The sequence below is a fragment of the Aspergillus sydowii genome (genome assembly GCF_001890705.1).
Source record: "Aspergillus sydowii CBS 593.65 unplaced genomic scaffold ASPSYscaffold_11, whole genome shotgun sequence".
NCBI lineage: Eukaryota > Fungi > Ascomycota > Eurotiomycetes > Eurotiales > Aspergillaceae > Aspergillus > Aspergillus sydowii.
Window position 1 is genome coordinate 821,576 of NW_024467869.1, and position 27,845 is coordinate 849,420.

At 50.1% G+C, this 27,845-nt stretch overlaps 11 protein-coding genes and 1 non-coding gene across 12 annotated transcripts; 5 read left to right on the top strand and 7 right to left on the bottom strand.

The window, feature by feature from the left end:
* Positions 1-184: 184 nt before the first annotated feature.
* ASPSYDRAFT_34600 (Zn(II)2Cys6 transcription factor) lies at positions 185-1,966 on the bottom strand (the record flags this gene model as incomplete). The annotated part of the gene is made up of 2 exons (XM_040845262.1): positions 185-1,144; positions 1,172-1,966. 2 exons carry the CDS (start codon positions 1,964-1,966, stop codon positions 185-187), a joined length of 1,755 nt encoding a protein of 584 aa, XP_040699501.1.
* Positions 1,967-2,384: 418 nt separating this feature from the next.
* Positions 2,385-4,704, top strand: ASPSYDRAFT_60597 (RNA polymerase II mediator complex subunit MED27 domain-containing protein; the record flags this gene model as incomplete). Its single annotated transcript, XM_040849874.1, has 5 exons — positions 2,385-2,537; positions 2,600-3,114; positions 3,537-3,777; positions 3,857-4,489; positions 4,540-4,704. The coding sequence occupies 5 exons, from the start codon at positions 2,385-2,387 to the stop codon at positions 4,702-4,704; spliced, it is 1,707 nt and encodes a 568-aa protein (XP_040699502.1).
* A 24-nt stretch (positions 4,705-4,728) lies between these two features.
* ASPSYDRAFT_34603 (uncharacterized protein) lies at positions 4,729-5,886 on the bottom strand (the record flags this gene model as incomplete). Its single annotated transcript, XM_040845263.1, has 1 exon — positions 4,729-5,886. One exon carries the CDS (start codon positions 5,884-5,886, stop codon positions 4,729-4,731), a length of 1,158 nt encoding a protein of 385 aa, XP_040699503.1.
* Positions 5,887-6,738: 852 nt separating this feature from the next.
* Positions 6,739-8,613, bottom strand: ASPSYDRAFT_48914 (uncharacterized protein). The gene is made up of 3 exons (XM_040847734.1): positions 8,002-8,613; positions 7,368-7,943; positions 6,739-7,316 (listed from the first exon to the last, which is right to left on the bottom strand). The coding sequence occupies exons 1-3, from the start codon at positions 8,114-8,116 to the stop codon at positions 7,180-7,182; spliced, it is 828 nt and encodes a 275-aa protein (XP_040699504.1). The 5' UTR covers positions 8,117-8,613; the 3' UTR covers positions 6,739-7,179.
* Positions 8,614-9,247: 634 nt separating this feature from the next.
* On the bottom strand, positions 9,248-9,886 carry ASPSYDRAFT_60599 (uncharacterized protein; the record flags this gene model as incomplete). The annotated part of the gene is made up of 3 exons (XM_040849875.1): positions 9,248-9,360; positions 9,417-9,521; positions 9,586-9,886. 3 exons carry the CDS (start codon positions 9,884-9,886, stop codon positions 9,248-9,250), a joined length of 519 nt encoding a protein of 172 aa, XP_040699505.1.
* Positions 9,887-10,042: 156 nt separating this feature from the next.
* On the bottom strand, positions 10,043-10,930 carry ASPSYDRAFT_421863 (uncharacterized protein). The gene has a single exon (XM_040846427.1). The coding sequence runs from the start codon at positions 10,682-10,684 to the stop codon at positions 10,199-10,201; it is 486 nt and encodes a 161-aa protein (XP_040699506.1). The 5' UTR covers positions 10,685-10,930; the 3' UTR covers positions 10,043-10,198.
* Positions 10,663-10,757, top strand: ASPSYDRAFT_t119. The gene has a single exon. It is a non-coding gene; the product is annotated as a tRNA-Asp (tRNA).
* ASPSYDRAFT_421862 (DNA-dependent ATPase RAD26) lies at positions 10,931-14,696 on the bottom strand. The gene is made up of 2 exons (XM_040846426.1): positions 14,685-14,696; positions 10,931-14,630 (listed from the first exon to the last, which is right to left on the bottom strand). The coding sequence occupies exon 2, from the start codon at positions 14,525-14,527 to the stop codon at positions 11,177-11,179; it is 3,351 nt and encodes a 1,116-aa protein (XP_040699507.1). The 5' UTR covers positions 14,528-14,630; positions 14,685-14,696; the 3' UTR covers positions 10,931-11,176.
* A 1,981-nt stretch (positions 14,697-16,677) lies between these two features.
* On the top strand, positions 16,678-19,761 carry ASPSYDRAFT_60601 (putative protein kinase Yak1; the record flags this gene model as incomplete). The annotated part of the gene is made up of 8 exons (XM_040849876.1): positions 16,678-17,236; positions 17,300-17,574; positions 17,628-17,827; positions 17,895-18,054; positions 18,110-18,369; positions 18,428-18,547; positions 18,604-18,962; positions 19,016-19,761. 8 exons carry the CDS (start codon positions 16,678-16,680, stop codon positions 19,759-19,761), a joined length of 2,679 nt encoding a protein of 892 aa, XP_040699508.1.
* Positions 19,762-21,410: 1,649 nt separating this feature from the next.
* Positions 21,411-24,093, top strand: nip1 (translation initiation factor eIF3 core subunit c; the record flags this gene model as incomplete). Its single annotated transcript, XM_040852734.1, has 2 exons — positions 21,411-21,750; positions 21,836-24,093. The coding sequence occupies 2 exons, from the start codon at positions 21,411-21,413 to the stop codon at positions 24,091-24,093; spliced, it is 2,598 nt and encodes an 865-aa protein (XP_040699509.1).
* A 582-nt stretch (positions 24,094-24,675) lies between these two features.
* Positions 24,676-25,539, bottom strand: ASPSYDRAFT_92828 (ESCRT-II subunit protein SNF8; the record flags this gene model as incomplete). Its single annotated transcript, XM_040852735.1, has 2 exons — positions 24,676-24,994; positions 25,064-25,539. The coding sequence occupies 2 exons, from the start codon at positions 25,537-25,539 to the stop codon at positions 24,676-24,678; spliced, it is 795 nt and encodes a 264-aa protein (XP_040699510.1).
* A 307-nt stretch (positions 25,540-25,846) lies between these two features.
* ASPSYDRAFT_81074 (60S ribosomal protein uL30) lies at positions 25,847-27,842 on the top strand (the record flags this gene model as incomplete). Its single annotated transcript, XM_040851073.1, has 5 exons — positions 25,847-25,863; positions 26,448-26,559; positions 26,744-26,910; positions 26,965-27,654; positions 27,714-27,842. 4 exons carry the CDS (start codon positions 25,847-25,849, stop codon positions 27,422-27,424), a joined length of 756 nt encoding a protein of 251 aa, XP_040699511.1. The 3' UTR covers positions 27,425-27,654; positions 27,714-27,842.
* Positions 27,843-27,845: the final 3 nt, after the last annotated feature.

Genomic DNA, 27,845 nt, shown 5'->3' on the forward strand with positions numbered 1-27,845 from the left:
AACAATGTATAATCAGCTACTATATCCAGAGATCACGAGATAAAACGACTTTGCCGATTTGAGTGTCTTAAAGACCTTAGAATCAATTGTGAATATTTTGATATGGCCCTTTGAGGAGTAGAAAGCTGCCGTTGATGATGACCACAACAGAAACGGACGTCCGTTGAATTCTTAATTTCGCGTATCATATAAACAAAATTACATGTCCCAAGCTTCTCGAACACGCAGCGATATCCCAGGTATCAGGGTCAATATGTGCCCGCTTACGCCACACATTTTCCATGATACATAGCGCGCTCTGCATCGTCCCGAGCATCCCAAGCGGTCCCATCGAGTTGACTAGCTCTCGAAATGCAGATTCCTGTTCTTCAGCCGCCAGACAGCCCGCGACGCAGAATGGCCATGCCAGTGCTCGCAATACACCAGGTGAAAGCTCCTTGAAAAGGTTGATTATTTGAGAAACATCCTCGCATATCTCTGGGGCGGCAGTTTGCCAACCCGAGAGAACTGTGTGAAGATAGATGCGGGCAGCGTGGGCCCAAATGCGGGTTACGGTGTTTGTTGTACTTGAAGTACACGACCTGTTGAAGGGAAACATGTCAGGTGGTCTATGAGGTGGATACTGCGTTTCAGGGACATGGTCGAGCTGTGAACAGCAGTTCTGCAGTTCCTGTTCGATTAAAGACCCGCGCTCCACAAGCTGCGTCATGTTTAAACTTCTATGTCTCTTCATGTCTTTTTTCCAGGTATCTAGGACTGCGATCTCACTGATTAGACGAAGCACCCAGTTTTGGCATCCGATAAAGTCTTCCAGCTGTAGGGGAGATTTCCCGGGGCCCAGATCATTTGTTAGCAAATCATGATGGTATTTTTGCAACTTTGGAGATTTTTCGAGCGCCGTGCTAGAGATAATGTCGGCCACTAGCAGAATCGCAGAGAAAAACCTGAACGCAGCTTGGTCGGCGGTCCAGAACCCATTCCAGTTTTCGGAGGTTGTTGGTAGTGGCGAGAGTTGGCTCATAAGATTGTAAAGAGAAGATATAGATCCCGGGAATGATACAATTTGTTCAAACAGGATTGTAGCAGCGCCGAGGTGCATCCTCCAATTTTCCGTGGTTGCAACAACGCCATCATAAATCAATAGCTGTACAATGCTTTCCTACAGGTGGACGCTCTCGAGAATATTGGAGTGAACGTTTTGGTTGATGGTATCAAGATCGCGCTGCACCATCTTCACAGCCAGATCTAACTGTTTGCTCTGTTCTCCGAGGGCTACGTTCGTGCATCGTTCGTATATTGATCCAGAGCTTATCGGTACCTCGGTGAAGAAGTACGAAGTCAGGCTGATGACAGTATGGTACAGCGCTCTGATCTTCATGGGCAACACTAGGAGCCAGCCTCTCCCACCCTCAAATATAGTGGGTGTATACAAGGGAAATAGAACAGGGAACGTGTAGTCCAGAAACACCATAATGAAGCTCAGTTCCAACTCGTTGGACAAGCGGTGCGAGTCCGGGACATCCAGGTGCTCTAACGAAATATGTGTGAAGCCAGCTACAGATTCTGAAGCTGGGCGCGTCTCATTGGCACAATCCAGAGTAATAGATCTCTGTGCTTGCGTTTCATTTGGGGCGCGACCATTCGTTTGCTGCGTCGATGGCGAGCTGATATTCAGTGCTTGCTTTGGGGTTTCGCCTTCTTCTTCATCCCCTAGATCTCGCACAACGCGTTGTATCAACCTCTTCGACCGGCGTCTGGAAGCTCTTTTTTTGACCTCGGCCTTGAGTTGCTCTGCCATCTGGCGTCGTTTCACGTCATTGTCCATCCATTCCGGCTTGTCTGGGTCAGAATAGCAACGAATCTCCAATGCCGAGCAAATCCCACAAACTGGTTGGACCAGATCGCATCTCTTGCGACGCAGCCGGCAAGTCCAACAGCCGACGTTGTTCATTTTGCTGTTGGTCATGTCATGGTCCTCCAGGATATGTGAAGAATGGAACCGTTTGGATCGCGTTGCACTTGCAACAGCCTCAATGCCGGCACACGTGATTGGCTGTTGGCGGACTTTGCAGCCTCAGGCAATGAGACTGACCATGAGCTCTCACCCTTCTTTGGTTTCCATTAACAATCACCTAGGCAGGTGTTTCTGTTTATCGTGTTTGACTCCGCTGTTATTAATCACGTTATGACCGGTAATTCCTGCCCTCTATCTAATTAGCATCATCCTTCTGCGCGACTCACTTGACCACCGCGCGCAGATGAGACCGCGCGGGTTTGACAGCGCGCGGCCCCGCTCTCTCAGAACTATATGAGCAGCGACATTCCCAACAATATTATTCACAAGGGACATCTTTTCACTGCCATCTCTTTGCTTTGACCCAGCTATGGCAGGCACCAAAATCCTTGTTCTCGGTGGCACAGGCCCCACAGGTATATGTCTGCTGCGAGAACTTGTATATCGAAAACTCAAGACCATAGTCTACGCCCGGAACCCTTCCAAGATTCCTGAAGACCTAGCATCGAATGAGTTACTCGAGGTCCGTCCTCACTCTCCCAAGTAACTTGAATTGTCCGCTGACCGCGGTCTTACTATAACTAGGTTGTCAAGGGCGAGATGGACGATCGCGATTCCCTCTCCGCGGCCATAGCCAAATGTCGAGTCGTCATCTCCCTGTTGGGACCCGGAATCAATGATAGAAATGGTAGTCGCAGCCTATTTGGGGACATCTACAAATCATCTGTATTCCCTTTGATGCGCGAACATGGAGTCGATCGCATCTTTGCGATGGGAACGCCATCTATTTCTCGACCAGAGGACCATTGGACGCTTTTCACGCTCGCTGTCGTTCCTCTTGTCCGCACGTTTGCGAATTTTGCGTATCAGAATATTCTGAACATTGCAGATGCTTTTGAGAATCATGCTGATGGCCTCAAGTGGACTGTCTATCGGATTGCAGCGATTCCCGGAAATCAGGACCAAGAAAGCTGGCGAAGGGACAGAGAGGATGGAGAGACGTTCGTTGGCTGGGTAGGAGAAGATGGCTGGACCATGTCCCAGAGGAGGGGAGCCCTTGCGCGCTGGCTGGTGGATGCTGCAGAGGACGGAGCTGAAGAGTGGGTGGGCAAAATGCCAGCCGTGTGCAAGAAGGGGTAATCTTTTGTCCATACCTATACTTTTCTGCAGGTGAAATGTGTGAATCTACTTAAATTCATATCCATCCAATAGAATCTGTACTGTGTTGAAGAAATGAAACCACGAATCTGTAATACTATACCCTTCCCCACCAGCCACAGATATTGTGGCTAGTGTGTGTGGCGCGGTTCCACGGCGATCAACAACCAACGTCTAACACCATCATTCATTATCCAATTCTCTCTCATCCAATCCTCTTGCGCATCCCAAAGCAGAGCAAGTGAACAGATATTTCCTGGTTAATATTACAGTTAATACGGTTGTTTCAATTTACTATGACAGTATAAGAACGCACTGAAGAACGCACTTTGATCGCCATTACAAACTTCTTATCTGACACCAGGTGGAAAATGACCACTGGCCAAAAAGTAGCTGTCGTGGTACCGAAAATGGAACAATCCCCGTCTATGAAAACCAGCGAACTCAACAATATAAAAGCAACTACAATGAATGATTCCAACTCCACATCCGCTCCGACCGCGGTCGCAGAGGATGATGCCGAACCTGTCATGGACCCTGAACTTTTGCAGTCCGAATTGGAGCTTGTGTCGTCCCTTGCCAAGCTTCAGAAACTGGAGGACACGGTATGATTATCATTTTCTTAGTTGCTTTCCCCCGCCGCGCTTCGTCTTGTCTTGGACAGCAAACTCATCAACATAACAGATTCATCAACTTCGGACGCTGATTCCGGAACGGCTTCTCGAGCCGCTGGCACCAGTTGTCAACTCCCAGCCTGCTTCAACCTCGCCCCAGAAGCTGTTTGAGCAGCTGTCACAGGCGGCACGTGCTAGCGTCAATGAAGTTGGAGACTTCCAGGGCATGTGGCGTGGGAAAGAGATGAAAGGCGTTTGGGAGCGTGTCGACACTCTAATCTACGAAAACGCCGGTCAGCTCCTGCAGTCTAATTGCATGTGGGACCAGGACTATGATGTGCTGCTCGAAGAGATTACGAAGAAAGACACCATTAGAAAAGAGCGAGAGCAAAAGGCCAAGGAGGAGCATGAACGCTCACAACTACAATCAGCGGAAGGAGGCTGGAAAGCGCTCGTTGATAACTTTGCGCAGCGGAACGTCCCAGGGGTGCGCGTTGTTCCCGTTAAGAATGACTCGTTTTCCGTCGTACTCGCAAAGGCCGGGCTGGCTTTCAGGGTTCATGCTCACCATACAGGTCAGGATGGGGTTCCCGACTTTAATGTCTCTAGCAAGTCATCCGCAGAACCTCCCTCAAAACTTGAAATTGCCATTTTGGATTGCCTAAACTCTCGTTCAAGGAAATGGGACCTAACATACCTCTTGGTAAGTCTACTGGGCCTGCTTATCTTCCATAAATACTCATGAGTCACCAGGAAATGGTCTTGTCCTATTCAAATATTCAAACAACCTGTACCAAATGCGGAAAATTGCAGGACAAAGCAGCTAACCTTCCAACACTGCGATACCCAAAATCTATTGAATCACAAACAGAACCTCAGGCGCCAACATTCGAAGCCTATCACGCCACATGTGTCTGACCCGAAACTAAAGGGAAAAGGGTCCTAGTATCGAAATCTCCGACGTTGATTCCCATGAATCCCATAAACCTCATTGTGCCGGTGTTCCGCCGGGTACGGACGCCTATACCGATCCCTGTACTGTAGAGGGATCATATGCTGCGGCTCATCGCAATACTCTACCCTAGACCAAGTTCCCTCATCCGGAACCTGATATTTCCTCGTGCGAAAGTCGTACCTCTCCTCCGGACCACGTCTCGCCCAAATAAAAAAGTTGTCTCTCTGCTCCCGCTTACGAACGTTATAGCAGTCCGGACAATGTGGTATCGCGCAGTACTTGGCATGATCGTTGTCCCACAATAACCAGTCCGTTTTGGATCTCTGCTCCCTTTCCCGTCCGCCCCAGAGATTTTCCCCCATGTGCACGGCATGCCGATGGTCGTGGTGGCTGGTACGGGGGCGGATTCTTCCTACATAGATGTCCGGTCCCTTTCCCGTCATCACGTCGGAAAATCGCTGCCAGCGGGACCAACGGCTGGGGTTCCCTGGTCTCGGGTCTTTTGGCCAGATATAGCCAATGTCAGACCTCGTTCTCTCTTTTCGTTTCGGTTCTGGTGAAAAGGCCCACGAACATGGAGGACGTGGAGGTCCAGTGTTGTCGATGTCATTGAAATCAAAGCCCGTTTTCCCTTCTTGTTCCGGTTTGGTTTGGTTTGTTGAACGGGGTTCGGATGAAATGGATCGCGGACGTGGAGGGCGTGAACGTACAGTGTTGTCGACGTTATTAGAGTCAGGGCCCATACTCTCTTTTCGTTTTGGGTCGATTTGGTCGATTAGATTTGTTGTCAAGAGATCGGGTATCAAAGGCTGCGAACGTGGAGGACATGGAGGACGTTGTGGTCCAGTGTTGTCGACTCTATCCAAGTCAGGGCCCATTTTCTCTTCTCCTTTTGGTTCGGTTCGATTTGTCGAACGAAGTTCGTGTGGAAAGGCCCGCGAACTTGAAGACGGACGTGAACGTCCAATGTTGTCGGCGTTTTGAAAGTTCGGGGACTGGCCGTGGATGCCGTTAGGACTCATGTTAATGCGAATATTGACACTCTCAGTGCTGACAATGTAGGGTTTGGTGTTACTGTTGTCGATGTCGTTTCTGAAGCCGGAGGATTGGCTGTCCATGCCTTGATAAATCTTTCTTCTCGTCATGATGCGGTTATCGTTGTCGATGTCGATGTCGATGTCAGCCACTTATTCACCGGGCTTTCCAATGTGGGCCCTGAGCCGTTGACGTGGTAGTTGATGCTGCCGGCGTGGGCGTTTTCAGCGTCGATGCGCCAAACGGGGAGGTTGATATACCCTGGGTTGGAGCTGTAGAAGCGGAAGCGAAAGTCCAAAATGGGGGCTTCCAGGGAAAGGGCCGTGTATTTGGATGTCAGCAAGATTGACTACTGGCGATAGAGGTATGGTGGAAATTAAGTATCGGACAAGTACGAGCCAAACCGACGTGCGAAGTGAAAGAACGGCGTGGTACGATTGATTGCAATGAGTAAATGGAGATAGAGTAAGCCAATTCAGACGAAAGCATCTAGAGCGCAAAGACAGAAATCAACACGAATAAATTCAGATACTTATAAACATCCAAGTCCCAGCAAGCTCTTTATCTCAATCTCGCTAATCAGTAGCATCTCACTTCGCCCTGCGCATACCAACAATCGCTACTTCATTGTCTATGCAAACAACCCAGCAGCAAGGAAGGAGGGGGAGCAGTTCGTGCAGCCCCATAGACAAATGAATGCAAACCAGAGTTAACATTTGTTTTATGCGCATGCACCTGCTAAGCCTACTTTTCATCGCAGTGCTCTGGACTATGTGAAGCCGTAGGACTGCGCTTAGAAGATTCTCCCGCACTAGCAGGACAATGAACAGATATCAGGATAGAACCTATACGCAGCTGTATCAAAGGATAAAGCTTGCTTGAGTATCCTGTCATTGTTGCGGTGCGGCCTCTAGCAGTTGGCATTTGAAGGTGTATCCGCTTGGGTGCAAGAGCACTGATCCTGCAGTTCTTTTGTCTTTACAGTAGTGACGGTAATGTCTGATATGAATACTTACTGATGTATTCCTGCCGACTACTAATCACCACAATGTATGGACAAGGCACTGTGCGTGCTTTTAGACATGGCCTTGGCTATTATAGGCACTAGATACTAGTCACCATGCTAAAAGGCAAAGGATAAAACACATCCGCGAGAAATAGGAATCATATAGAATCAATGCGAAACGGACAAAAACATGCCATATAGCCCAATTATTTTCACCAGAGAGCAACTATAGTAATAATATATGTAAAACGCAGGCATAATACGTGTGAAAACGCCATCCCACCCAACTTATTAGATCAATCGCTATTATCGTGACGAAAACCGCTCAGCTGCATGCAACATTCCCAGAATGCATAATATGTAAATGCAAATATTCGTGTGCCAAGTTTGGCGATGTTCAGGTAGAGAATAAGCCGAAACTGCCGGCAAACCACGTGAAGGATAGGAATGTGATCAAGCTCATCCCTACGGCCATTTTCAGGCCGAGAAGTCCCATGGACGACATGGCACCACTGCATGTCGCACAGACAAATTCTAAAACAAGTCAGCATTGGGGTAGGGTAACAGAGGTGGTGCTAAACATACCGGACAAGGGGGTGTAAGCCTTCGGCTCGTACATCCCGAACATATAGGTCCCTTTACCTAGTTCACCAGCCCCAGCAGTGTCATCAATGTCCTTGCTCTCATCGTACACAATCAAGGTGTAGGTCGCGGTGAGCAACGGAGCAGTGGCATTGGCTTGGTACTTTCCAGTGTCCCACTTGACAGTCTGCGTCTCCTCAACGCTCATGTTGCTGGAGATGGTGTAGGTAGCACTGTTGAGACTGCAAGACGCAACGACATTCACTGCCGAGGGAGTGATTGACAAGGACGTATAGTTCCAAACAAATGTAATTATCTCATCGATCTTATAGTACGTCGTTGAGGTCGACGCCGGGGAGATCATGGAAATACCACCGGGAGGGAGGCGCGGATCAACAGACGTCGTTTTATTGGAGTGGCTGGTTGTCTTCGAATCCGATGAACTTTTGGTTGTAGTGGGAGAGTCCGTTTCCTCGCTGTCCTTATCAGAGGATTTTGTGGCAGTCGCCGTTTCCTCCGCTGAAGGGGAAGCACCGGTGGTGGCGCTTTCGGCAGCGGTCTGGGTGTCTGAGTCTGCGTCTAAAGCCGATTTATACGTTAGGATATTGACCCTGGTGCCATGAATAATGTGACTAACCATCTGCTCTGGGCAAAAGTTGGCCATTTCCCAAGAGCCCATCCGGCTGCCATGCAGTTGACAGTACCACTAACAAAAGCACGCATGCAATCGGGAAAAGCGAAGGGAAACGCATTTTGTACGTGGCAGGTCAGCCGTCTACTAGTTGTTTTCCCCTTGATCGATGAATCGGGGTGTCCGAAGTCCCCTTGGCCTCAGTATAGTTCAACCGAGCCTTGGTGTCCACAGCAACGAGTATCGACGATGAGATAGCGAGTAATGACAGATGATGCTCGGCGGAATGTTGATATTTATCGATGGTCGAAGGCAGCTGCGGATAAGCGGCGGAGGGCAGAGAAGTAAAAAGCCAGCGTGCTATGTCAAGTGTGAAACAGACCAGTGATCTGATACTAATTGTTCTGGGTCTTAGGGGTCTCCAAAGCGAGCGGAGTGGCTGGCGAAACGAACGTAAACAAGCGAGCGACTGGGCGATTCGTGCAAATGACGACCGTGTAACAGGATGGAGAGGACGCAGAAAAGATCAGAGAAGACGGTGCGAGGGAAGACAACGTTTCAACGGCAGCAGAGCGACAGAAAAGGGCGTGGGAAAACGATGGCGAGAAAGAATCGAAACGACCAGACCAGCAGATCAGGTGGCTTAACCCTTTTGGGCGTACATGTGAGACATCGTCTATTTTTGGGCGATCTTGCCGCGCCTCAGGCATCCAGTCTCACCTCCCATGCTGTGAACTCTGCCAATTGTTCCAGTCTCATTCCAAAAATATTTTGTATTCTTCACTACGCTATAACTCATATACAGAACATCGCATAATTAGTGCGCGCTTGCCACTTTCCCATCGCCATACACTCAAGCATTAACGGCCGCCATTTAGGTAAGAAATCCGAATCGTCAGCCGTCCACACCACTAAGTATATAGTATATACTATTGCCAATAATTGGCGTCAAATATGCAAAATTATCGCGATCTTTCGGATGCAACGATTGGACCGGCAATTGATTCCCAACATGTAGTTAGAAAATTTCAGAGTGGATTAACTTTATGAAACCATGAAACACAGTGGACTATTAGGCTTCGTCTCAGGTCCAGACAGGCACACCAGGACCCGTATGAAAGTCGGCAGCAGCGACCAGACTTTATCAACAGCCACCCCTCGAAGTTTATGATTCATCAGTCCAGCCACGCGCGTCATGAGCCTCTCGGACCGGGTGAATATGCGGAGAGGTGGCGACGAACCATAATATGGTTCACGCAGTGGGCTCGGTCAAAAGCTTCACTTCGCTGCAGGAGCCGGGGTACTGGGCGTTGTAGTAGCGGTAGATGTAGAAAAGCTGGGGTGCGTTGTGCCACCAATCGCACACTAGGAAATGTTAGCATTCACACTGCGCGTGGTGGGGGCCATTTAATTTATCTTACCTAACCAGCCACCGAATCCCTTCTCTTGTGAGAATTGCAGGCCAGTGCTGTTGACGGAGAAACCATCTTGTGTGACACCCGCATTGATCTGGACGAATTGCCATGCTAAAAACTGTTAGTATCTCCCGTCTCGACGTCGAAATCCGCGAGATCAAGAGGTACTACTCACCAGCGTAGTTAGTAACGCCCACGGGGTTCATGCCCCAAGGGAAATCAGTGTCATAGTCGAACTGAAGCTTGGTGCCATTCAGGAAACCAGTGCTAGCAGTCTCGACATCCGGAGTAAGGACGGCATCATTGAGACCAGCGCCCGTGTGATATCCGTAAACATAGAGATCGTTGTGGCCTGGGTTCTCAGATCCAGAGGTCTTGAGATAGAATTTATCGGGGTTTTGGCTGTCGCGGCGACCGACTTGGAATGGACTGGCCGCGGCGGCGCCGATCAGTAGGAGAGTGCTAATAAACTTCATCTTGAGAAAAGAGAGTTCTTGAAAATCCAAACAAGAGACAGGGCGTTAGGAAGCAACAAGTAGTACCCGAAGAATGTGCTTGACCTGAAAATAAACGGGGAACACAACAGCTTTATCAGGGCCCCAGGGGCAAGTGGCGAGTCCTACGGCATGCTCTGCATGGTTCACTCTCCAGGGAACCGCAGCACCGACTGGCAGGATAAACAACGCCGAAATCTTAAATGCAGGAAGCATCCAAAGTTCACATCCGACGTTCCAGTGGAAAGCCCATGTTTTGTGGAGTAGAGGGGCGAAGTGAGACATGGCCTGCACTTATCCTGGCATCCCACAACACTTACATAGCAAGTCAACAACAAGGAAGCGGACGATCGTTTTCCACTTCAAAGAACGGCGTCCTTTTCGCTGTCGATAACCGGCCCGGGCTCGGACATTGTGAGTGGATCGTGAGGAGAAACTGGGGCAGATGGAGGTAAGCCGAAGATCACAAGGTCCGCTGCTGCTCACGGATGGTTTGATAAAGATGAGCATGGCACTTTGTGCCGGCCTGGCAGGATGGAACATTCCAAGCAGTTCAGTTCGATTTCCGTACTCTATTTCGAGAACGATATTCTCGCAAGCAAGCTTGGAAGCGTTTGTTTTGACATCTGATTTGTGACATGACCTCCGCCCCATAGATCTCGTCAATGATCGGCAATCTGGCGAAACAAACACACAACCATTGCAAACCAAGCCCATCAACTGGTCTTTCCAACTTCCCCATATTTCCGTCCAACAAATCCTCGATGGTCTCACGGTCATGATTTCCGCTTGTCAATCGATGCTCTTCGAGGAACAAGCGCGGGAGACCTGGGTTTGACTCCCAGTCGGGGAGCTTTGTTGCCCTTTTTTCGCCTTTTCCACTACGTACTCGTATAACGCCCATACCCACGCTGATTCCAAACTTCCATACACTTTGGTTCCGGCGCCGAATAAATATATAATGGGAGGACTATCATGATCAAACTCCGCTAAGCTGAAACACAGCGAAAGGATCAGGATGTCGCTTGACATCATGATCGTCACGAGTTCGGCACGTCGAACATCCAGTTCTATTCTTGTTTGATTGAGTTCGTTGCCGGCTAGAGGCCCGAAACTTAGTAAAAAATATATTTTGAACAGTGACGTCTCCCTCATGCGAAGCGCAATCACAGGAAATGGTTTCCCGATTATACATATTGGGTGACAGAAAAAGAATCTATTATTTCTTAGTACAACAATGCAGAGGTAGCGTCCCAAGTTCAGGGCGCAAACTCATCGCCCTCTGACATACTCCGGCTTGAGCGACCATTTCCCCCTCCCGTTCCGACCACCTTTATTCAGAACGGCAATCTGTTTCAGCATCTCTTTAAATTCCGCCGATTTCTGCGGAGTAGTACAATAACGATTGAAATGATCGATTAAATTCTGCGTGTAAACAGACCCGCCGTGGGATGTGATGAAATCTCGGATCATCGTAATGAAATCCTTCCCACTGGGGTCGTTCACTGGCGCAGGGCTATTGGTACCGCTGCGAGACGGTGGTGTACGCGATGAGAGGTTAGCCAAGATGCTTGCAGATGATGGACCAGCCATAGCTCGCCTGGCTGTACTGCTCCGTCCGCCGAATGGTGGCCGCATCGGGGATTCGTCAGGCCTTCCCGCAACACCGAATTGACCTGTCCACGTAGGCGTGCCGATGGGTACGGACTTGGCTGCTTCACCTGCACGACGTAGTTCCTCTGCAGCTTCGGCAGCCACTCTTTTCGCCTCTGCTTCGATTATCTTCGGGTCTGCTTTGACGACGCGTTTTCCGTTCACAATTTGGTCGTGCTCGAGCGCCGAGTGGACGCCTGACTGAGCAAATATGCCTTCCATTATGCGCGACTCTGAATTCGTGCCCGGTTCGCCCTCGTCTGGTTTCGCTTCATGTTCGGGTGCTCCCTGGAATTGTTCTATTGAAGCCACGCCTGNAACCTTGCTAATATCTTGCTTCTCAACCTGCACGTCACGCTGGTGGTCATCCTGGCGCGTTGCTGGGGTCTCGTCGTCATTGCTTTTTTCGTAGGTGACTTCAGCTTCTTTGAATATCTTACTGGTTTCCGTTGGGCCTTGGTTTTCTTCGCCTAAAGCAAAGAGGTCGTGTAAGTCGCTGAGTTGGAAGGTTTGTCGTTGCTTGGGGTCCTTCAAGATCTTATTCGTAAGAAATTGCTTGAAAATCTGGCGATGGTATATCTTCTCCTCAATAGTCCCCGCCGTCATTAGTCGGTATATAGTTACATCGCGCTTCTGCCCAAGGCGCCAGGCACGTTCTCGGGCTTGTACGTCGGTCGAAGGATTCCAATCAGGGTCATAGATAATGACTCGATCCGCGCCGGTAAGGTTAACACCCAATCCTCCTACCTTGGTAGTAAGTAGGAAGACATGTATATTCGGATCCTTGTTGAACTCGTCAACCATAGATTGTCGGTGCTGAATGGGTGTCGTGCCGTCCATACGACGATAATTGAAACCAGATAAAGACCTGACAAACTTCTCCAAAATATCCAACATAATTCGATGCTGTGCGAATAGGAGTGTCTTGTGGCCCGTGTCTTTCCATAACTCGAGCAAAGATCGAACTACTTGCATTTTCCCCGACCTCGTTGGGTTTCCATAGTTTGCCTTGGAGTACAGCAACTTATGGCTCTGTAAGTCCGGATGATTGCAGATCTTTCGGAGAATATCAACCCCATAAAGCACTTGTCTTCGGCCCCGTAAGATAGACTGCATCTCTTCCGAGCCCAAAAATGCCATGTATGCTTGCCTCTGCGGTTTTGTCAATCTGCAAAAGAGAACTTGTTCACTCTTTTTGGGCAGATCGGCTGCCACATCTATCTTGAACCGCTGTAAAAGGTAGGGGCTGATCGCATCCTTTAGGGTTTCTGCACATTTTGCTGCCGTCTGCACCTGTAGGTTTGAAGCATTCGCATAGCCTCCCTGCCTAATTGGAAACTCGAACTGGTTTCGGAAATTTACCAGAGTGCCAAGGCGCATCGGGAATATAAAATCGAACAATGACCATAACTCTGTTAAGTTGTTCTGCATTGGCGTGCCCGAGAGAATAATCCGGTGTGGAGTCCGGAGCTCTTTGCAGTGCATAGTGATAGAAGTATTCGGATTGCGAATCTTGTGACCCTCGTCGAGGATAGCGCCGCCCCATTCAACCGGTATTAAAAGGGAGGCATAGCTCTGCAAGCCCGAGTAAGTGGTAACCAGTACATGTCCTTCTTCGACTACACGTTTGACGACCTTCCGAGCTGACTTGAAGCCGCTGCTAGAGCCACTCGACCCATAGGTCCCGGAGATAAGTGCGTCCTCACGACTACTTTCATTCTTTATGTTGACCATTCCGCTGCCAGAAGTATGCAGGATTGAAACCCGAAATGGAGGCCACCAGCGATGGAATTCATTCACCCATTGCTTCATAACTGTGGCCGGGCAAACAACCACGATGGGCTTTGTCAACATCTTGCTGTAATGGAGACCAGCCAAAAATGCAATGGCTTGGATGGTTTTGCCTAGGCCCATTTCATCCCCGATAATGCCTCCTACCTGTTGCTGGTGCAACTCCCACATCCATTGGACTCCAGTCTTCTGGTAATCAAATAAAAGCGGGTGAATATCGCCCGGTACACGGTAGTCATTGTCGAGATGCAGGTCTGATTCAGAGGGATGGGGCATAAACCACTCTTCCTCCTCATGAACGTCATCAGTCTCGTCTATGTTGGTGTCTTGCTCCGTATCTGCTCCACGGGCTTTCCGAGCACGTTTCCGAGCAGCGCTTCTCCGTGTGACCCAATTCTGAAGCCGGGACTGGTATATCTTTTCATTACCGTCATCCAAGCCACTGAAATCTTCCAAATCTTCTTTGCCTTTTGCTTTTTTTACAGGTGCGACTTTCTCCTCAGTCATGAAGTCATTGTCATCTTCCGACGGGGATTCCTGTTCTTCGACGTAGCTCACAGAATCATCTTGATCTTCGGATACATGACCTTCGGAAGGTGTTCCCATATCCAAATCCACATCCTCCGCGTTCACGGACGTCTTACCCGGTCGAGAATCCTTCTCTAGTTTCCTCCTCTTTCCGGGGCGCTCAGAATCTGGTTCTTCAGCAACACTTGACTCACTCGCTTCGTCGAAGCCGAAACCCGGGCGTACAAGATTCCGGTGAGAAACGGCCGACCGCGCTTTTACCTGCTCCAAAGCCTCTAGCTCATCACGCTCATCCTCAGCATCAATAAGCGCGTCCTGTAAGCTAGCTAACGGGCCAGTGTTCGGACCGGCTCCCATTCGCGAAAACGGCGTGATCTTTCCAGTTCTTATGAGATAGTCTCTCCGTGATTCATTGGGCAATCTCCCCGCCCCAGTCGCCTCTGCGTTCGTCTCCTGCTCCTCGCGCCTGCCATCTATACGTTGTTGGATTTCCTTGATATCATTTGCAAGCGCGGCATTGCGGCCTTCCAGTTTGTCTAAATCGTTCTGGAGGCGCACTCGCGCTGAAGTGCCGACTGGTTGTGAAAGACGTTGGTGTAGTCTCAAGATCTGCGATTCGAGTTTTCTGAGATGAGCAGAATAAGTATACATTGCATTTGATGTAGATATGATGATTATACTCTTTTTCGTGCTTCGTCTTTTCTAATCTCTTATTGTCCCGCTCATCAGCCTGCTCCATAAGCAGCCTGTCGGCCTGTAGACGGTGTCAGATATGTGCGCAGCATAATGAGTAGGAAAGTAAGTATACCTGGCGAGTTATATCTCTTTCCAGGGTATCCTGGTCGCGGATATCCGCTTGAAGCTCTTTTAACCGGCTCGCTTCATCTGTACCACCAGAGGTATCCAGATTTGGTGCTGGCTCACCCACAGGTGGGGATGCGTCAGGAGTCTCCTGGGTACCATTTTGCGTCTTGTTCCCTGAAGACGGCCCCTCGAGGGAACCATCCTGCTTGTTCTTTACATTCTGATCCATGCTTGAAAAATATACCAATTAGGAACCGACTGATGCAGGAGCTGATAATCAATATAAAATAATTGTTGAATCAATGATATAGAGCTACAATCGGTCCTAGCGGAGAAGTTGGCAAGTAGACTGATCCCCGTAGTGACGGTTGGATTCCCTCGGGGAAGACTTGAATGAACGAGATCGTGGATCACGAGGTGGACACACCACAATCAACCGCATGCAACGAGTTCATGAGACGAACCAGCATGTTGGAATAAGTGCCGTAAGCCTCGACCAGAGATTTTGTTGTTGTTTCCCCTTGGATTATCGTCACTGTTAGGTACCACCGGCATCAAGACCTGCCTGTCGCCTATCGGTCACCGCCCCAGGTTGCGGCAGAATATTAGTCATTTACTCGACGCCAAGAACCGCCGCCCACGTCACAGTCGCTCAGTCGACTATACTCAGACGAGCGAATTGCGCCCAGGAATGATTACGCACGATCAGTTGGAGGGTGGGTTTCGCTGCGAAGGGCCACGAATTGTGCGAAGAAGTGGCCAGGACGATTTGAAAAGGGGGTGAGCCTTGATATTTACTGTATCATCTGCCGGACGGTTTGGAATTGTGGCTACCACGCAGCGGCCACTGTCTGGCCAAACAATGTTTAGCGCCACCTCCAGCATTTGCTTGTGCTTGGGTTGGGAATATGCCGTCCTTGCGACAATAGACCATTTTCATACCCAAATAGCCCTCGCTGAGTCTTAGGGTTGGCTATCGTCTAAAATAATTGCACACGGACGTGCATTGGGTACCAATTTCCGCGATTCAAGGGGCAGCTGAAAGTATACTTACCGGAAGCGAGATCGTCCAAGAGGCTGGGGAGACCGACTGGGTAGTGAGGGGCCAAGCGACGGACGAGCACAGTCATGTTTAATCAAATTTATTAGTAGCTACATACGCAGCTTTCCTGCAGTTGCAATATTAATTTCGTGAGAATCCTCGTGTTGTTATTATCCTGGTCCCTGCCTCCTACTTTCGCCTGAATAGCGTCGCGTCTCCCACGCAATCACCCAATTTCGACCGTCCTGTATACCGGGGTCGTGAGATCAGCAAGTGACAGAATCCGTTGGAGAAGAGGCCTATTGCAGCGAGTCTGGCCGTCGTGAGCTGGCAAAAGGAGCACCAGTAGTGCTGGGTGCATCGCTCCCACTGCAGTGGGCAGCCTGAGGCCTCCAGATCCCAGCTCTACGCATCGCCGTCTCCGCCTCCACGCCCTCTCGTCTCCCTCTTCCTTCTTCCCCTCCCTGCGACTTCATTCCGACAGCATTCCAGCCGTGCCGTTCTTCTGTGTGTGAGCGTCTGTCTGGGCTTCCCGTTTTCTCCGGGACTTCCAGCAGTCGACACCCTCCACCTCCACTCGAGCGCCCCCAGCCCCTTGTGCAGTTGAGAGGCCTGAGGATTGTGCATTGCGACCGCCCTTCTCGTGCTTGTTGCTCGGTGGCCGTCTCACCCTGCTTTCAGATCGACATTTTACGAAGATAATGAGGTACGGTGTAGTTTAGAGATAACGTCAATTCCTTCGCTCGACCCTTCGATATTCGGGGTGTGTCAGTATTCGCCCGTGCCCCCGTGTCCCACGCCGTCTCCGCCTGATTGCGCTGCATTCGTCTACCGCCCCGCTGCTATCTAACCCCCGATCGCAGTGCATGTGCGCTGTCGTCTTTCCCAGGCGATCGTCTTAACTTCCGCTAAAACGTTCACCATTGCCTGTGCCTGCGGCAGAAAATAGGAGAGGATGGATTCTCAGTGGCAGTCATACAAAGACCCCTTGGTGGGTCGTCCTGCGCACTTCAACAATAACGGGTTGACGCCGAATCCCAATGCCCAACACCTACCTTCGAACTACGGCGGCCAGCAATCATCATCGCAGGCTCCCGCGGGCTACACCTACGAGCCGTTCCAAACCCCTGGAATTGCTGCCAAACCACACCCGGTCGCTTCCTCCAAACCAATCTCGATGGCGGCGTCTCCCGCAGCTACACCACATACCCGCGCTTATGCCAACGATGCAGATATCGCTATGGAAGACGCGGATCCGTATAACCGGACCAAATACCCAACGAGGCCTGCCCATCAGAGCCGACCTTCTTCTCAGTATTTTCCGACCGAAGGGTCTACTGCTGCTCGCAGGTACTCTCCAATGAACGTCCTGTCTCCAGGCTTGCCCTACAATTCAAGCCCGGGAAAGTCCAGCAATTCATATGCTTTTCCGCCCGCGACGCATCCATCTGGACAGTCGCCAACTAGGACGACCAACTATTCTTCGCCTCCCCAGCCGTATCAATCACCTCCTTGTAAGTATTTTGTTTTGGAGAGATAACAACTGTCATTCAGTATACCTAACCATGAATTCGCAGCATCTGGATCGCGTCCTCCGAGATTGCCTCCCTTACAATCCACCGATATGAGCCCCGATCACTTCTTCGGCCCGTCATCAGGACCGCAACTCAGTTCGCCATTTACACAAGATGCAAGGTCGTCACGTTCAGGATCAGGGTCCGGTACCATTCAACAGCCAGGCCGTGGCCCGTTGCCGAAATTCCAAAAGTTCAAATCGGTTCAGGAGCTGCAGCCTCGCATCCACGCACAACCTGCCTATAGGCGTGCCAACCCGGAGGGGGGTTTCATCAGCGTGAGTACCATGTCAACCAAACTAGTCACTACAGACCCTCTAACGTTGGACAGCCTCTCCAAGCGTTGACAAATCACCTTCCGGCTACTTACCGGATATGCAACCCGAATTTTCATTACGAATCGTCGAGGAACCCACGCCGAGTTCTTACCAAACCCAGCAAAGGAATCAAGAACGACGGGTATGATAACGAGGACAGCGATTATATCCTATATGTCAATGACATTCTGGGAAGCGAAGAGGCAGGGCATAAGTATGTTATATCCATAAATCACAATTGCGCTTTGTCTTCGCGTCATTTGCCTAATGCATTCTCCCAGGAATCGTTATCTCATTCTTGACGTCCTTGGCCAGGGAACTTTTGGACAAGTTGTCAAGTGCCAGAACTTGAAAACACAGGAGGTTGTAGCCGTTAAAGTCATCAAAAATAAGACTGCCTACTTCAATCAAAGTATGATGGAGGTTTCCGTCCTGGATCTGGTAAGTCTGCATAATGAAGGGCCTACGGATTTCTGCTTACTCTTCGTCACAACAGCTCAACAGCAGATACGACAAGAACGATGACCACCATCTTCTCCGGCTAAAAGATACCTTTATACATCGCCAGCACCTATGTTTGGCATTTGAGCTGCTGAGTGTCAATCTTTATGAATTGATAAAGCAGAATCAATTCCGAGGCTTAAGCACCACGCTTGTGCGCGTCTTTGCACAGCAACTACTTAACGCGCTGAGCCTCTTAAACAAGGCGCACTTGATCCACTGCGATCTTAAACCGGAAAATATTTTGTTAAAAAAGTCAGTCCAATTTTCTTTTAACCACCGTAAGTCAACAAACTGACGATGTTTTCTACAGCCTCGAGAGCCCCATAATCAAGGTTATCGATTTCGGATCCGCCTGTGATGAGCGGCAAACTGTTTACACATACATTCAGTCCAGATTTTACCGTTCACCAGAGGTACTTCTTGGTTTGCCGTATGTGACCCAGAGCAATACGTCATTAAGCAGGACTTTTGGCTAATTTGTGTCAGGTATTCTTCTGCGATTGATATGTGGTCTTTGGGTTGTATCGTCGTCGAACTATTTCTTGGTTTGCCCCTGTTCCCCGGATCGTCAGAATACAATCAGGTCTGTCGAATCGTGGAAATGCTAGGCTTACCCCCGACCTGGATGTTGGAAATGGGCAAGCAATCCGGTGAATTCTTTGAGAAGACCCAAGATGAGTTTGGACGAAAGACCTATCGTCTGAAGAGCCTGGAGCAATATTCACGCGAGCACAACACGAAAGAACAGCCCAGTAAGAAGTACTTCCAAGCGTCAACATTAGAAGACATCATCCGAAGCTACCCGATGCCGAGGAAAAATATGAAACCAGCAGAGGTTGAGAGAGGTACGATCATCAACTATACTCTTCGTTTCCCCGCCGCTAATAAATATCTATAGAGGTCAATAACCGTGTTGCTTTCATTGACTTCGTCCGTGGTCTGCTGTCCATCAACCCTCTCGAGCGCTGGTCGCCCCAACAAGCCAAGCTGCATCCCTTCATCACACAACAAAAGTTCACTGGGCCATTCGTGCCACCAATGAACCTGAAGTATGCTTCGCTGAACAAGACTGTCCCACCAGGTATCCAGCAGCAACAGCAAGCGGAAGCTGCGAGTAAGCAAAGAGCAGCCCATGCTCAGTCCGCCGCACAGAGTGCGTATACAATGCAGATGAATCAGTACCACCCTCCTGCGCATCCTCAGGCTCCGCCTATGTACACAGGGATGTATGCGGGGCACCAACAAGCTCCTCCGCCCTACCCAACACAGCCACCAGCATACGGCCACCAAATGAACCTTATGCCAGGTCAAATGCCACAGTCACAGTATGGGCCCTCTCAAAGTCTCTATGCCCAAGCCACAACCAGAGCTGGCCGTCAGCGGGCGTCGACTATGGACCCTCAGGGAGTCCCACCTACTATCCAACGGGTCGCAAGTCACCTCGACCCCAATGCGCCTATTCGACTACAGCCAAGTCCGGCATACTATCCCCCGCCAGCCGATGGATACGTTGACCCTAACGCTGCAAACCAGAGACGACGAGGCAGCCGCGTGGGTGGAACACGGAACCGAGACTTCATCCGCACTCTCGAGGATGGTGTCATGGGTGAAAATTTCATGGGGCAACAGAACCAATGGCATTAACTGTGCGCTGTCAGGTATAAGAAGGTTGAGCAAGAGTCATATATTAGGCATTTCCTCTTTCTGTCGGGCACGAATAGTCTCCGTACGCGTTAGTCACAAACGATGTGACCGCAGTGTCGCTCCAGCTGTGCCATGAATACTTGGTCATCTGGACTTTGCTCGATTCAACCGAGTTCCCTTGTTATCTGCCCTGGCTATAGGCTGTTCCACACTTGATGGCTTGCCAAATCATTGCTGCATTTATGGCTGTGCCCATAGGAACCTCATACAAGAGAGATCCGGCCAGGTCGGGCCAACAAAACAGTCGGATGAAAGGACATGCTCCGTACATCTTCCGATCTCCGTGTTGATTGGTTGACTGTAAACTCGCTGGGACTTGTATAGTTTCGAATCATTCTGGTGATTTATGAGACTCGTTTTATTGCCGACTGTGTCGGCATCCAGGTACCCAGCCCAGGGCTAGTGTCGCCATCTGCCTCCTCCCAGGCCTGTGTACGCGTTGCCTCCGGCATAACCAGGCGTTATCGGGAATACTGCAGTTCGTTCCCATGTTTTGTTACATTTATCCTCCCTTTCCTATATTTCTTCTTGATTGTCATTCTCCCGGCATTGCTGCTGTTCCTTGTATGTGATTCTACATCATGCATTGTCTTTTTACGCTTTCGCCCTTTTTACATGGGGGTAGCATTACTATAGCTTGGATACTCAGGCCCAAAAATGCCAGACGTGCCGAAGATCCCCTTCCCAGATATCTGGTCGTTCTCATTTCTGACACTTGTGGACATGTTCCGGTCGCCGGACGGTCAATCAACGTGGCGGACACCTACACTGGTACCATCTGATTGAGCAACTGTGGTGTAAGTTAGGTGCGGAACCGCGGCTCCTGAAAAAAAAAAAGGTATCTTTGCAGCCGTCTCTGCAAGGCCAATCCTACCTAACCTTGCGATTTAGCATAGATTGCGCACACGTTTAGGATTGTTTTTGTTAGCTGGCATTGTCCATTCTCCTGTTGTATATATTGCATCTGTAGCATGATATTATTCTTACAAACATTGTTCAAAATAGACAAGCACAGGTATGTGTCGGTTTGTACAACCCTAGTTGCTCATATTGATACAGAATGCTATTATACTTTTTGGTCGGCAGGTTGGTAAATATGAACCGCCTTTGACTTGCTTGGTTAATCAGAACCCATTGAGAGAGACACGCTTCATATGATAAGAACGTTGTCGGTAGACAGAATAGGACGATACTGTAAGCCGTATCTACCATCTAGGCTCAATAAACTAAATCCTCCTTGGTTTGAGTCTCTGGTTGAATTATAGTGGTAAAATTCTCGAATCGGACACCGCTGCCGTTCACAAAACCATCTGCACTTGAATTTGATAATCCAGAGATAATCTCCATGATTTCAACTGCTTTATCAACGAAAGACCAGATCTAAGCGTGGCGGGGAGCCATTCCAATTACCTAAAGCGGTTAGGCGCCGGCTCGCTTAAATTTGTGTGGCTCGCCGCCCAACGCCGCTGCGGCTACGAACCCTCACAACGGGATTTTCCTACCAGGCTGTCACGACGCACCACATCCCCGGCCGGCGAGAACGAGACGTTTCCCATCGACAGGAACCCTTTATTTCGACTCCCGCAACCATGTCGCGCTTTTTCTACGGTAACGACAGCGACAGCGACAGCAGCGGCTCCGACGAGGAGGAGCTTTACAGCGATGAGGAGGAGGTCGAGAAGTCCGAGGAGGAATCCAGCGAGGAGGAGGGTAGCTCTTCGGAGGGAGAGTCCTCTGATGATGAGGATGCTGGAAAGACCAGTGCTAGCCGTTTCATAAAGGATATCAGCGATAGCGAGGAGAGCGAGGATGAAGAGGTGGTCAAGGTTGTGAAGAGTGCGAAGAACAAGCGGTTGGAGGAACTGGAGAGCACGATTAAGTTGATGGACAATGCTCAGAAGATTAACGACTGGGCAGTTATTTCAGCCGGTGCGTGGACTTCCATTTGATATTTGGGGCTGGGATAGGGTATACAAATTCGATACTAACGTTGTGTTCTTTTTTTTCTTCTCAGAATTCGACAAGCTGAACCGTCAAATCGTGAAGGTCGTTCAATCCGGCCCTGTCCCCAAGGTCTATGTCAAGACCGTCGCAGATCTCGAGGATTTGGTCAACGAGACCGTCACCAAGCAGAAGTCATCCAACAAGAAGATGAACGCTAGCAACGCCAAGGGTTTCAACGCAATCAAGCAGAAGATCAAGAAGAACAACAAGGAATACGCTGCACAGATTGAGAAGTACCGGGCGAACAAGGAAGACTTCATGGAGAGCGAGGATGAAGAGGAGAAGAAAAAGCCTGCCCCTGCTGCACCTCGCCTAAGCAAGCTGGAGCGCGTCGAAGCTCCCGCTGCTGTTACTGGAGACGACGATGGATTCGCGACCGTTGGCCGTGGTGGAAAGACTCTTCAGTACACTCCCGAGAGCATCCTTAAGCACCTCCGTGTTATCGTCGAGTCCCGAGGAAAGAAGAACACCGACCGTCTCGAGCAGATCAAGACCATGGAGAAGCTCCTCGAGGTTGCCCAGAACCCTTACCAGCGCATCCGTGTCTATCTTACCCTTATCTCCACCCGCTTCGACCTTACCACCACATCTGCCGCTGCATACATGAGCGTTGAACAATGGAAGGCTGCTGAGCAAGAATTCGCCACCCTGCTTTCTGTTCTTGAAAAAGAGAGCGACTACGTTGTCAGCGAAGGTGCCGAGGAGTGGGAGGATGATGAAAAGCAGCCCCAGGTTACGCCAGGCCAGACTCTGTACATCCCAGGCAGCATTGTTTCGTACATTGAGAGACTTGATGACGAGCTCACGAGGTCTCTGCAGCACATCGACCCTCACACCGCCGAGTATATCGAACGTCTGAGTGACGAGAAGCAGCTGTATACCAACCTTGTGCGAACTCAGATTTACGTTGAGGGTCTGACAAAGCGGGAGAAGTCCGACCTTCGCCAGGACAGCCTTAACCGTGTTGTGATGAGGAGACTCGAACACATCTACTTCAAGCCTTCTCAAGTCATCACAATTCTGGAAGATCACACAGAGAAGGCTCTTCCCTCAGGGCAGAAGTCCTCCATCACAAGCGGCACAAACACTGCCGATGCCGAGGCCCTCGTCCACATGCTATGCAACTACCTGTTCAAGAACAGCGACGGTATCCTCCGTGCCCGGGCAATGCTCGCCCAGATCTACTTCCTCGCCCTTCACGATCAGTACTACCGTTCTCGTGACTTGATGCTCATGTCTCACCTTTCCGAGAACATTGCGAACTTCGATGTTACCTCGCAGATCCTCTTCAACCGAACGCTGGTCCAGATAGGTCTGTGTGCCTTCCGTGCTGGTCTCATTTACGAAGCCCAGAACACTCTCTCCGAGATCTGCGGTAGCGGACGCCAGAAAGAGCTTCTCGCTCAGGGCATCATCCTCCAACGTTACTCCACCGTATCCCCCGAACAAGAGCGTCTTGAGCGTCAACGCCAACTCCCCTTCCACATGCACATCAACCTCGAACTGCTTGAGTGCATTTACCTCACCTCCAGTATGTTCCTCGAGGTCCCTCTGATGGCTCAGACCTCTTCTTCCCCCGAAATGAAGCGTCGCGTCATCTCCAAGACCTTCCGCCGTATGCTTGACTACAACGAGCGCCAGGTCTTCACTGGCCCTGCCGAGAATACACGTGACGGTGTCATCATGAGCGCTAAGTTCCTCGCCGCTGGTGACTGGAAGAAGGCCGCGGAGATGCTCAACTCCATCAAGATCTGGGACCTTATGCCCCAACCAGAGAAGATCAAGGAGATGCTCTCTCAGCAGATCCAAGAAGAGGGACTCCGTACATATCTCTTCACCTATGCCCCCTTCTACGACAGCCTCTCTATCACAACCCTGTCAAGCATGTTCGAGCTCCCCGAAAAGAAGATCGCTGCTATCATCAGCCGCATGATCTCCCACGAGGAACTCGGCGCCGCCCTCGACCAGGTCAATGACGCTATCATCTTCCGCAAGGGTGTTGAGCTTTCTCGCCTCCAGTCCCAGATTGTCACCCTCGCAGACAAGTCTATGAACCTTCTCGAGGCCAACGAGAAGACCCTCGAACAACGAACACAGGGCATGGCCAATGCCTTCCAGCGCGACCAAGGGCCTGGCGGCCGTGGTGGCCGTGGTCCCCGAGGTGGTGGTCAAGGCCGTGGTGGTGCGAGAATACCTGGTGGTGGACAGCGCCGACCGGGTGGACAGCAATTCGGTGGTGGTGCATTGGGTGGAGCGATCAAGGCATAAATAAAATTGTTCTATAATGGCATGTCTTTTTCTTTTTCTTTCACTCATGGTCTAATGTTCTTATTGGAATATGACTCGTATGACTATTCCCCGCGTTCTTACCCTTACGGTTGTTTACTAGAGGAATTATGTGTCAATCTGCCTTTTCTGGCTTTTTTTTTGTTTTTCGTAAGTTACATGAGGATGGAAATGGAATGTCGTATTAAGACCTGCAAGCAAGCTTGCTAGGTATTGCGTGCTAAATACCATTACGGCTGCTTGGGATAAACACCTCTCCGTATACCCGAGCCGTCTCCGCGTATATATTTAAACTTAGACCTGCGTGAAGGAAGAACCATATCCCCGCTTCAATCACTTCGAGATACCCACAACAGGACTGTAAGCTACGGAGGCTGCATCGATGCCGGAATCGGGCCAAAGCCCAGGTTGTGGGGGAGTAGTCCACCTGTTGTAGGGTTCTGGGAGAGAGGGCATGACGTCGGAATCGTGGGCTATGTGCATTCATTCCAAGATGAATGGTTTGAAACTGGTGAAAGTGAAGTCCGTCGTCAGGAGGGAAGATCCAGGAAACCCCCAAAGACATCAACCATCATCGCCATCATTGAGGAGTTTCTGAGGCGACCAATACTCCTTTTCTGCGCATTGGAGATCCACCCAAACAAGACCATCTGCAAGAAGGTCGTCGAGGACCGTTTTTGCGCGAGCTTTTTCCCAATTTAGATTGATTTGTAACATTGATACGCTCACATAACCCAGTATTTGGATGGCTTCGAGAACGGTGGATTGGTCTGTATTCAGCTCCTTTGGGATGGACCGAATATATTGTTTGCTGCCGACTAGAATGATAGAGAAACCTGAGCCAAGGGGTTCAAGAGATTTCACGGCACGTAGAACATCGTCGCTAAAAGTTGAAAGGTGCTGTTAGGCAATGTATCCATAATGGTCTGACGGGTTAAGTTGAAACACGTACTCTGTTACTTCAAGTCCACTACCAATCGCCTTTCCCTTACCTACACGCTTCCGACACTCCTTGACGCCGAGTAAACCTCCATTCTCACTACGTGTTTCACGGCAAAGCTCCACAACTCGGACAGCGACCTCAAAGTAGAAGTCGTTCATGTCCCCACCCATAATCTGCGTCCAGAAGCTGGCTCCATCGCCGAGGCCTTTGCGTGCATTTTTACCTTTCACGTTGCTGGCTGCAAGAGGGTCGACGCCAATTACATTGCACATACGCGCGAACTCCGCGCGGAAGGTCGGGTTCGATTTGATTGTTGAACTATGCTCCAGCGCGAAAGTATGGAGTAAGTTCTGAAAGACAGAGAGCTGGGTCTGGAGCGAGGAGGTGTGCGTGGACCGTAGGTTTGCGCCATGGTTAGCGTACGATTGTGTGGCTTGAGTGCGGTTTGCAAAGGCACCAAGCCCAACGCCCCGACGAGAAGCCATGGCGAATATCAGTTATGGTCGAAAACCAGGTTGCGGGGCATGAGAGACAACGTCGTGATTATGCGGCAAGCAGATGCGGCTTATCGGACGATATCAGCTGATAAGGGTTACCCTATATTGATAAGGGCTGCCTATTCTAGATTAGGAATGAATTGTTCCGTTGTCAGTCTAGCCGTATCTAGCTAGTGCGCTATCGTCTACCCACACAACCTTTTCCCTTCAACTTTGAAATTTCTCCTCCTCGAATTCTTTCCAGTACGACAGCTTTCGCCAACCGCCCAACTCGCGAACTCAACAGACCGTCGCAATGGCCTCGACTGCTACGTATGTTGTCTTTGAACACCCCCTTGCTGGCTGATTCGTTCTACGAGCCTGTGAGGTTCGGTTTATAGTCGTCCTTCTCGCTGGAGAGGCTCCGACCAGAAATGGTCGCGAGACACCAGCTCGATTCTTCCCGCGGCCTTTCTCACCACGCGTTCGCATCGACGGAAACGTTGGAGGCGGTACACTGGCTTGAGAAAAAGCATGGGGTATTGAGGTTGAAAGCACAATGCCTTCTCCTCGAAAACGATTGTTGAGAGCTATCGTTGGCCCATCTCTACCCTGGGAGGGTTTGAGTGGAGGCACGAACAGCGTCAACATTACCTTCCTGAGCGTTATGTTTGGGGTCTTGTCGGATGAGGCTTGCAAATGGCCACGCTGGAACTGCGAACGTCACGCTGGAAATGCACGATTAGTAGCAAACTCCAATAAGTCGCGGTACTTAGCTGAGCCTCACCGATTAAAATTATTCTGTCGGGTGTTATTTCTTCTAGCCTTCAGCATGAGAATGTGGCACTGTAGCCGCAATTCTTACACTCGGCGAAATTGTTCAGTCTTTTGCGGACAGACTAAACTGACCTTAACAGCACCGTCCCCACCCAGGACCAGGTCCTCGTCCCTGAGACCCTCCTGAAGAAGCGCAAGAGCCAGGAGCAGGCTCGCGCTGTTGCCCGCGAGGAGGCCCAGAAGAAGAAGGAGGTTAGTGAAGAAAATTTTTCTTTTAGTTTTTTTTTCATACGGTGATGACACCAACCATAACGCGACTAGATTATCAGTCGATGCTGTCGCTTTTGTTAACCATCTTTCGGGGCTGAGAATATTGCTTCACGTTATTGATTATGTGGTTTTCTGTACTTGCATCACGCTAACTCAGAAACTTCAGGCCAACAAGCAGAAGCGCTCCGTCATCTTCAAGCGCGCCGAGTCCTACGTCAAGGAGTACCGCGATGCTGAGCGTGAGAAGATCCGTCTTGGCCGTGTCGCTCGCCAGGAGGGTAACTTCTACGTTGCTGACGAGCCCAAGCTTGTCTTCGTTGTCCGTATCAAGGGGTAAGCTGCTCTATCCAAGCTTCGTAACCAGTTACATCTCTAACAAATCTCCAGTATCAACAAGATCCCCCCTCAGCCTCGCAAGATCCTTCAGCTCCTCCGTCTGATCCAGATCAACAACGGCACTTTCGTCCGTCTCACCAAGGCTACCCAGGAGATGCTTACCATCATCAACCCCTACGTTGCCTACGGTTACCCCAACCTCAAGTCCGTCCGTGAGCTTGTCTACAAGCGCGGTTACGGAAAGGTTGACAAGCAGCGCACTCCCCTCACCGACAACCAGATCATCGAGGAGCACCTCGGCAAGTACGGCATTGTCTGCATGGAGGATCTGATCCACGAGATCTACACCGTTGGCCCCAACTTCAAGCAGGCCAACAACTTCCTCTGGCCCTTCAAGCTCTCCAACCCCACTGGTGGCTTCCGCTCCCGCAAGTTCAAGCACTACATCCAGGGCGGTGACACTGGTAACCGTGAGGAGAACATCAACGCTCTCATCCGCCAGATGAACTAGATTCTGCGTGGGATTGGTGTTCGCGGGGTCTGGACTACTGGCTGGTTGTCGGTATAATGGTCTGAATTCTGAGTTGAAAAAAATACAAAAGCTTTCAGAAGTTTTATGATTGTGCACGTTTATACCCATCGGCTTAGTAACTGAATTGTAGTCATCTTTTGTTGACCCTGAATTCCCTTTACGAAGCATCGTAGTTGTAGCCCATAGCAAACCAAAGACGGAATGTGGCTGTAAGTTCTCATCAATCTACTAAGATTAATTCGCCCGGTGGCTAAGTGCCCAGCTAAAGACGGGTTTAAGACCAGAGCAATCGGGCTCGAACCATTGAGATCCTCACGGTTATCAAAAACGATACGCCTTCTGCCTTCTCCGGACACTGATACCTAGTTGCTGTCTTCATTCAATCCCAACATCCTGTCTT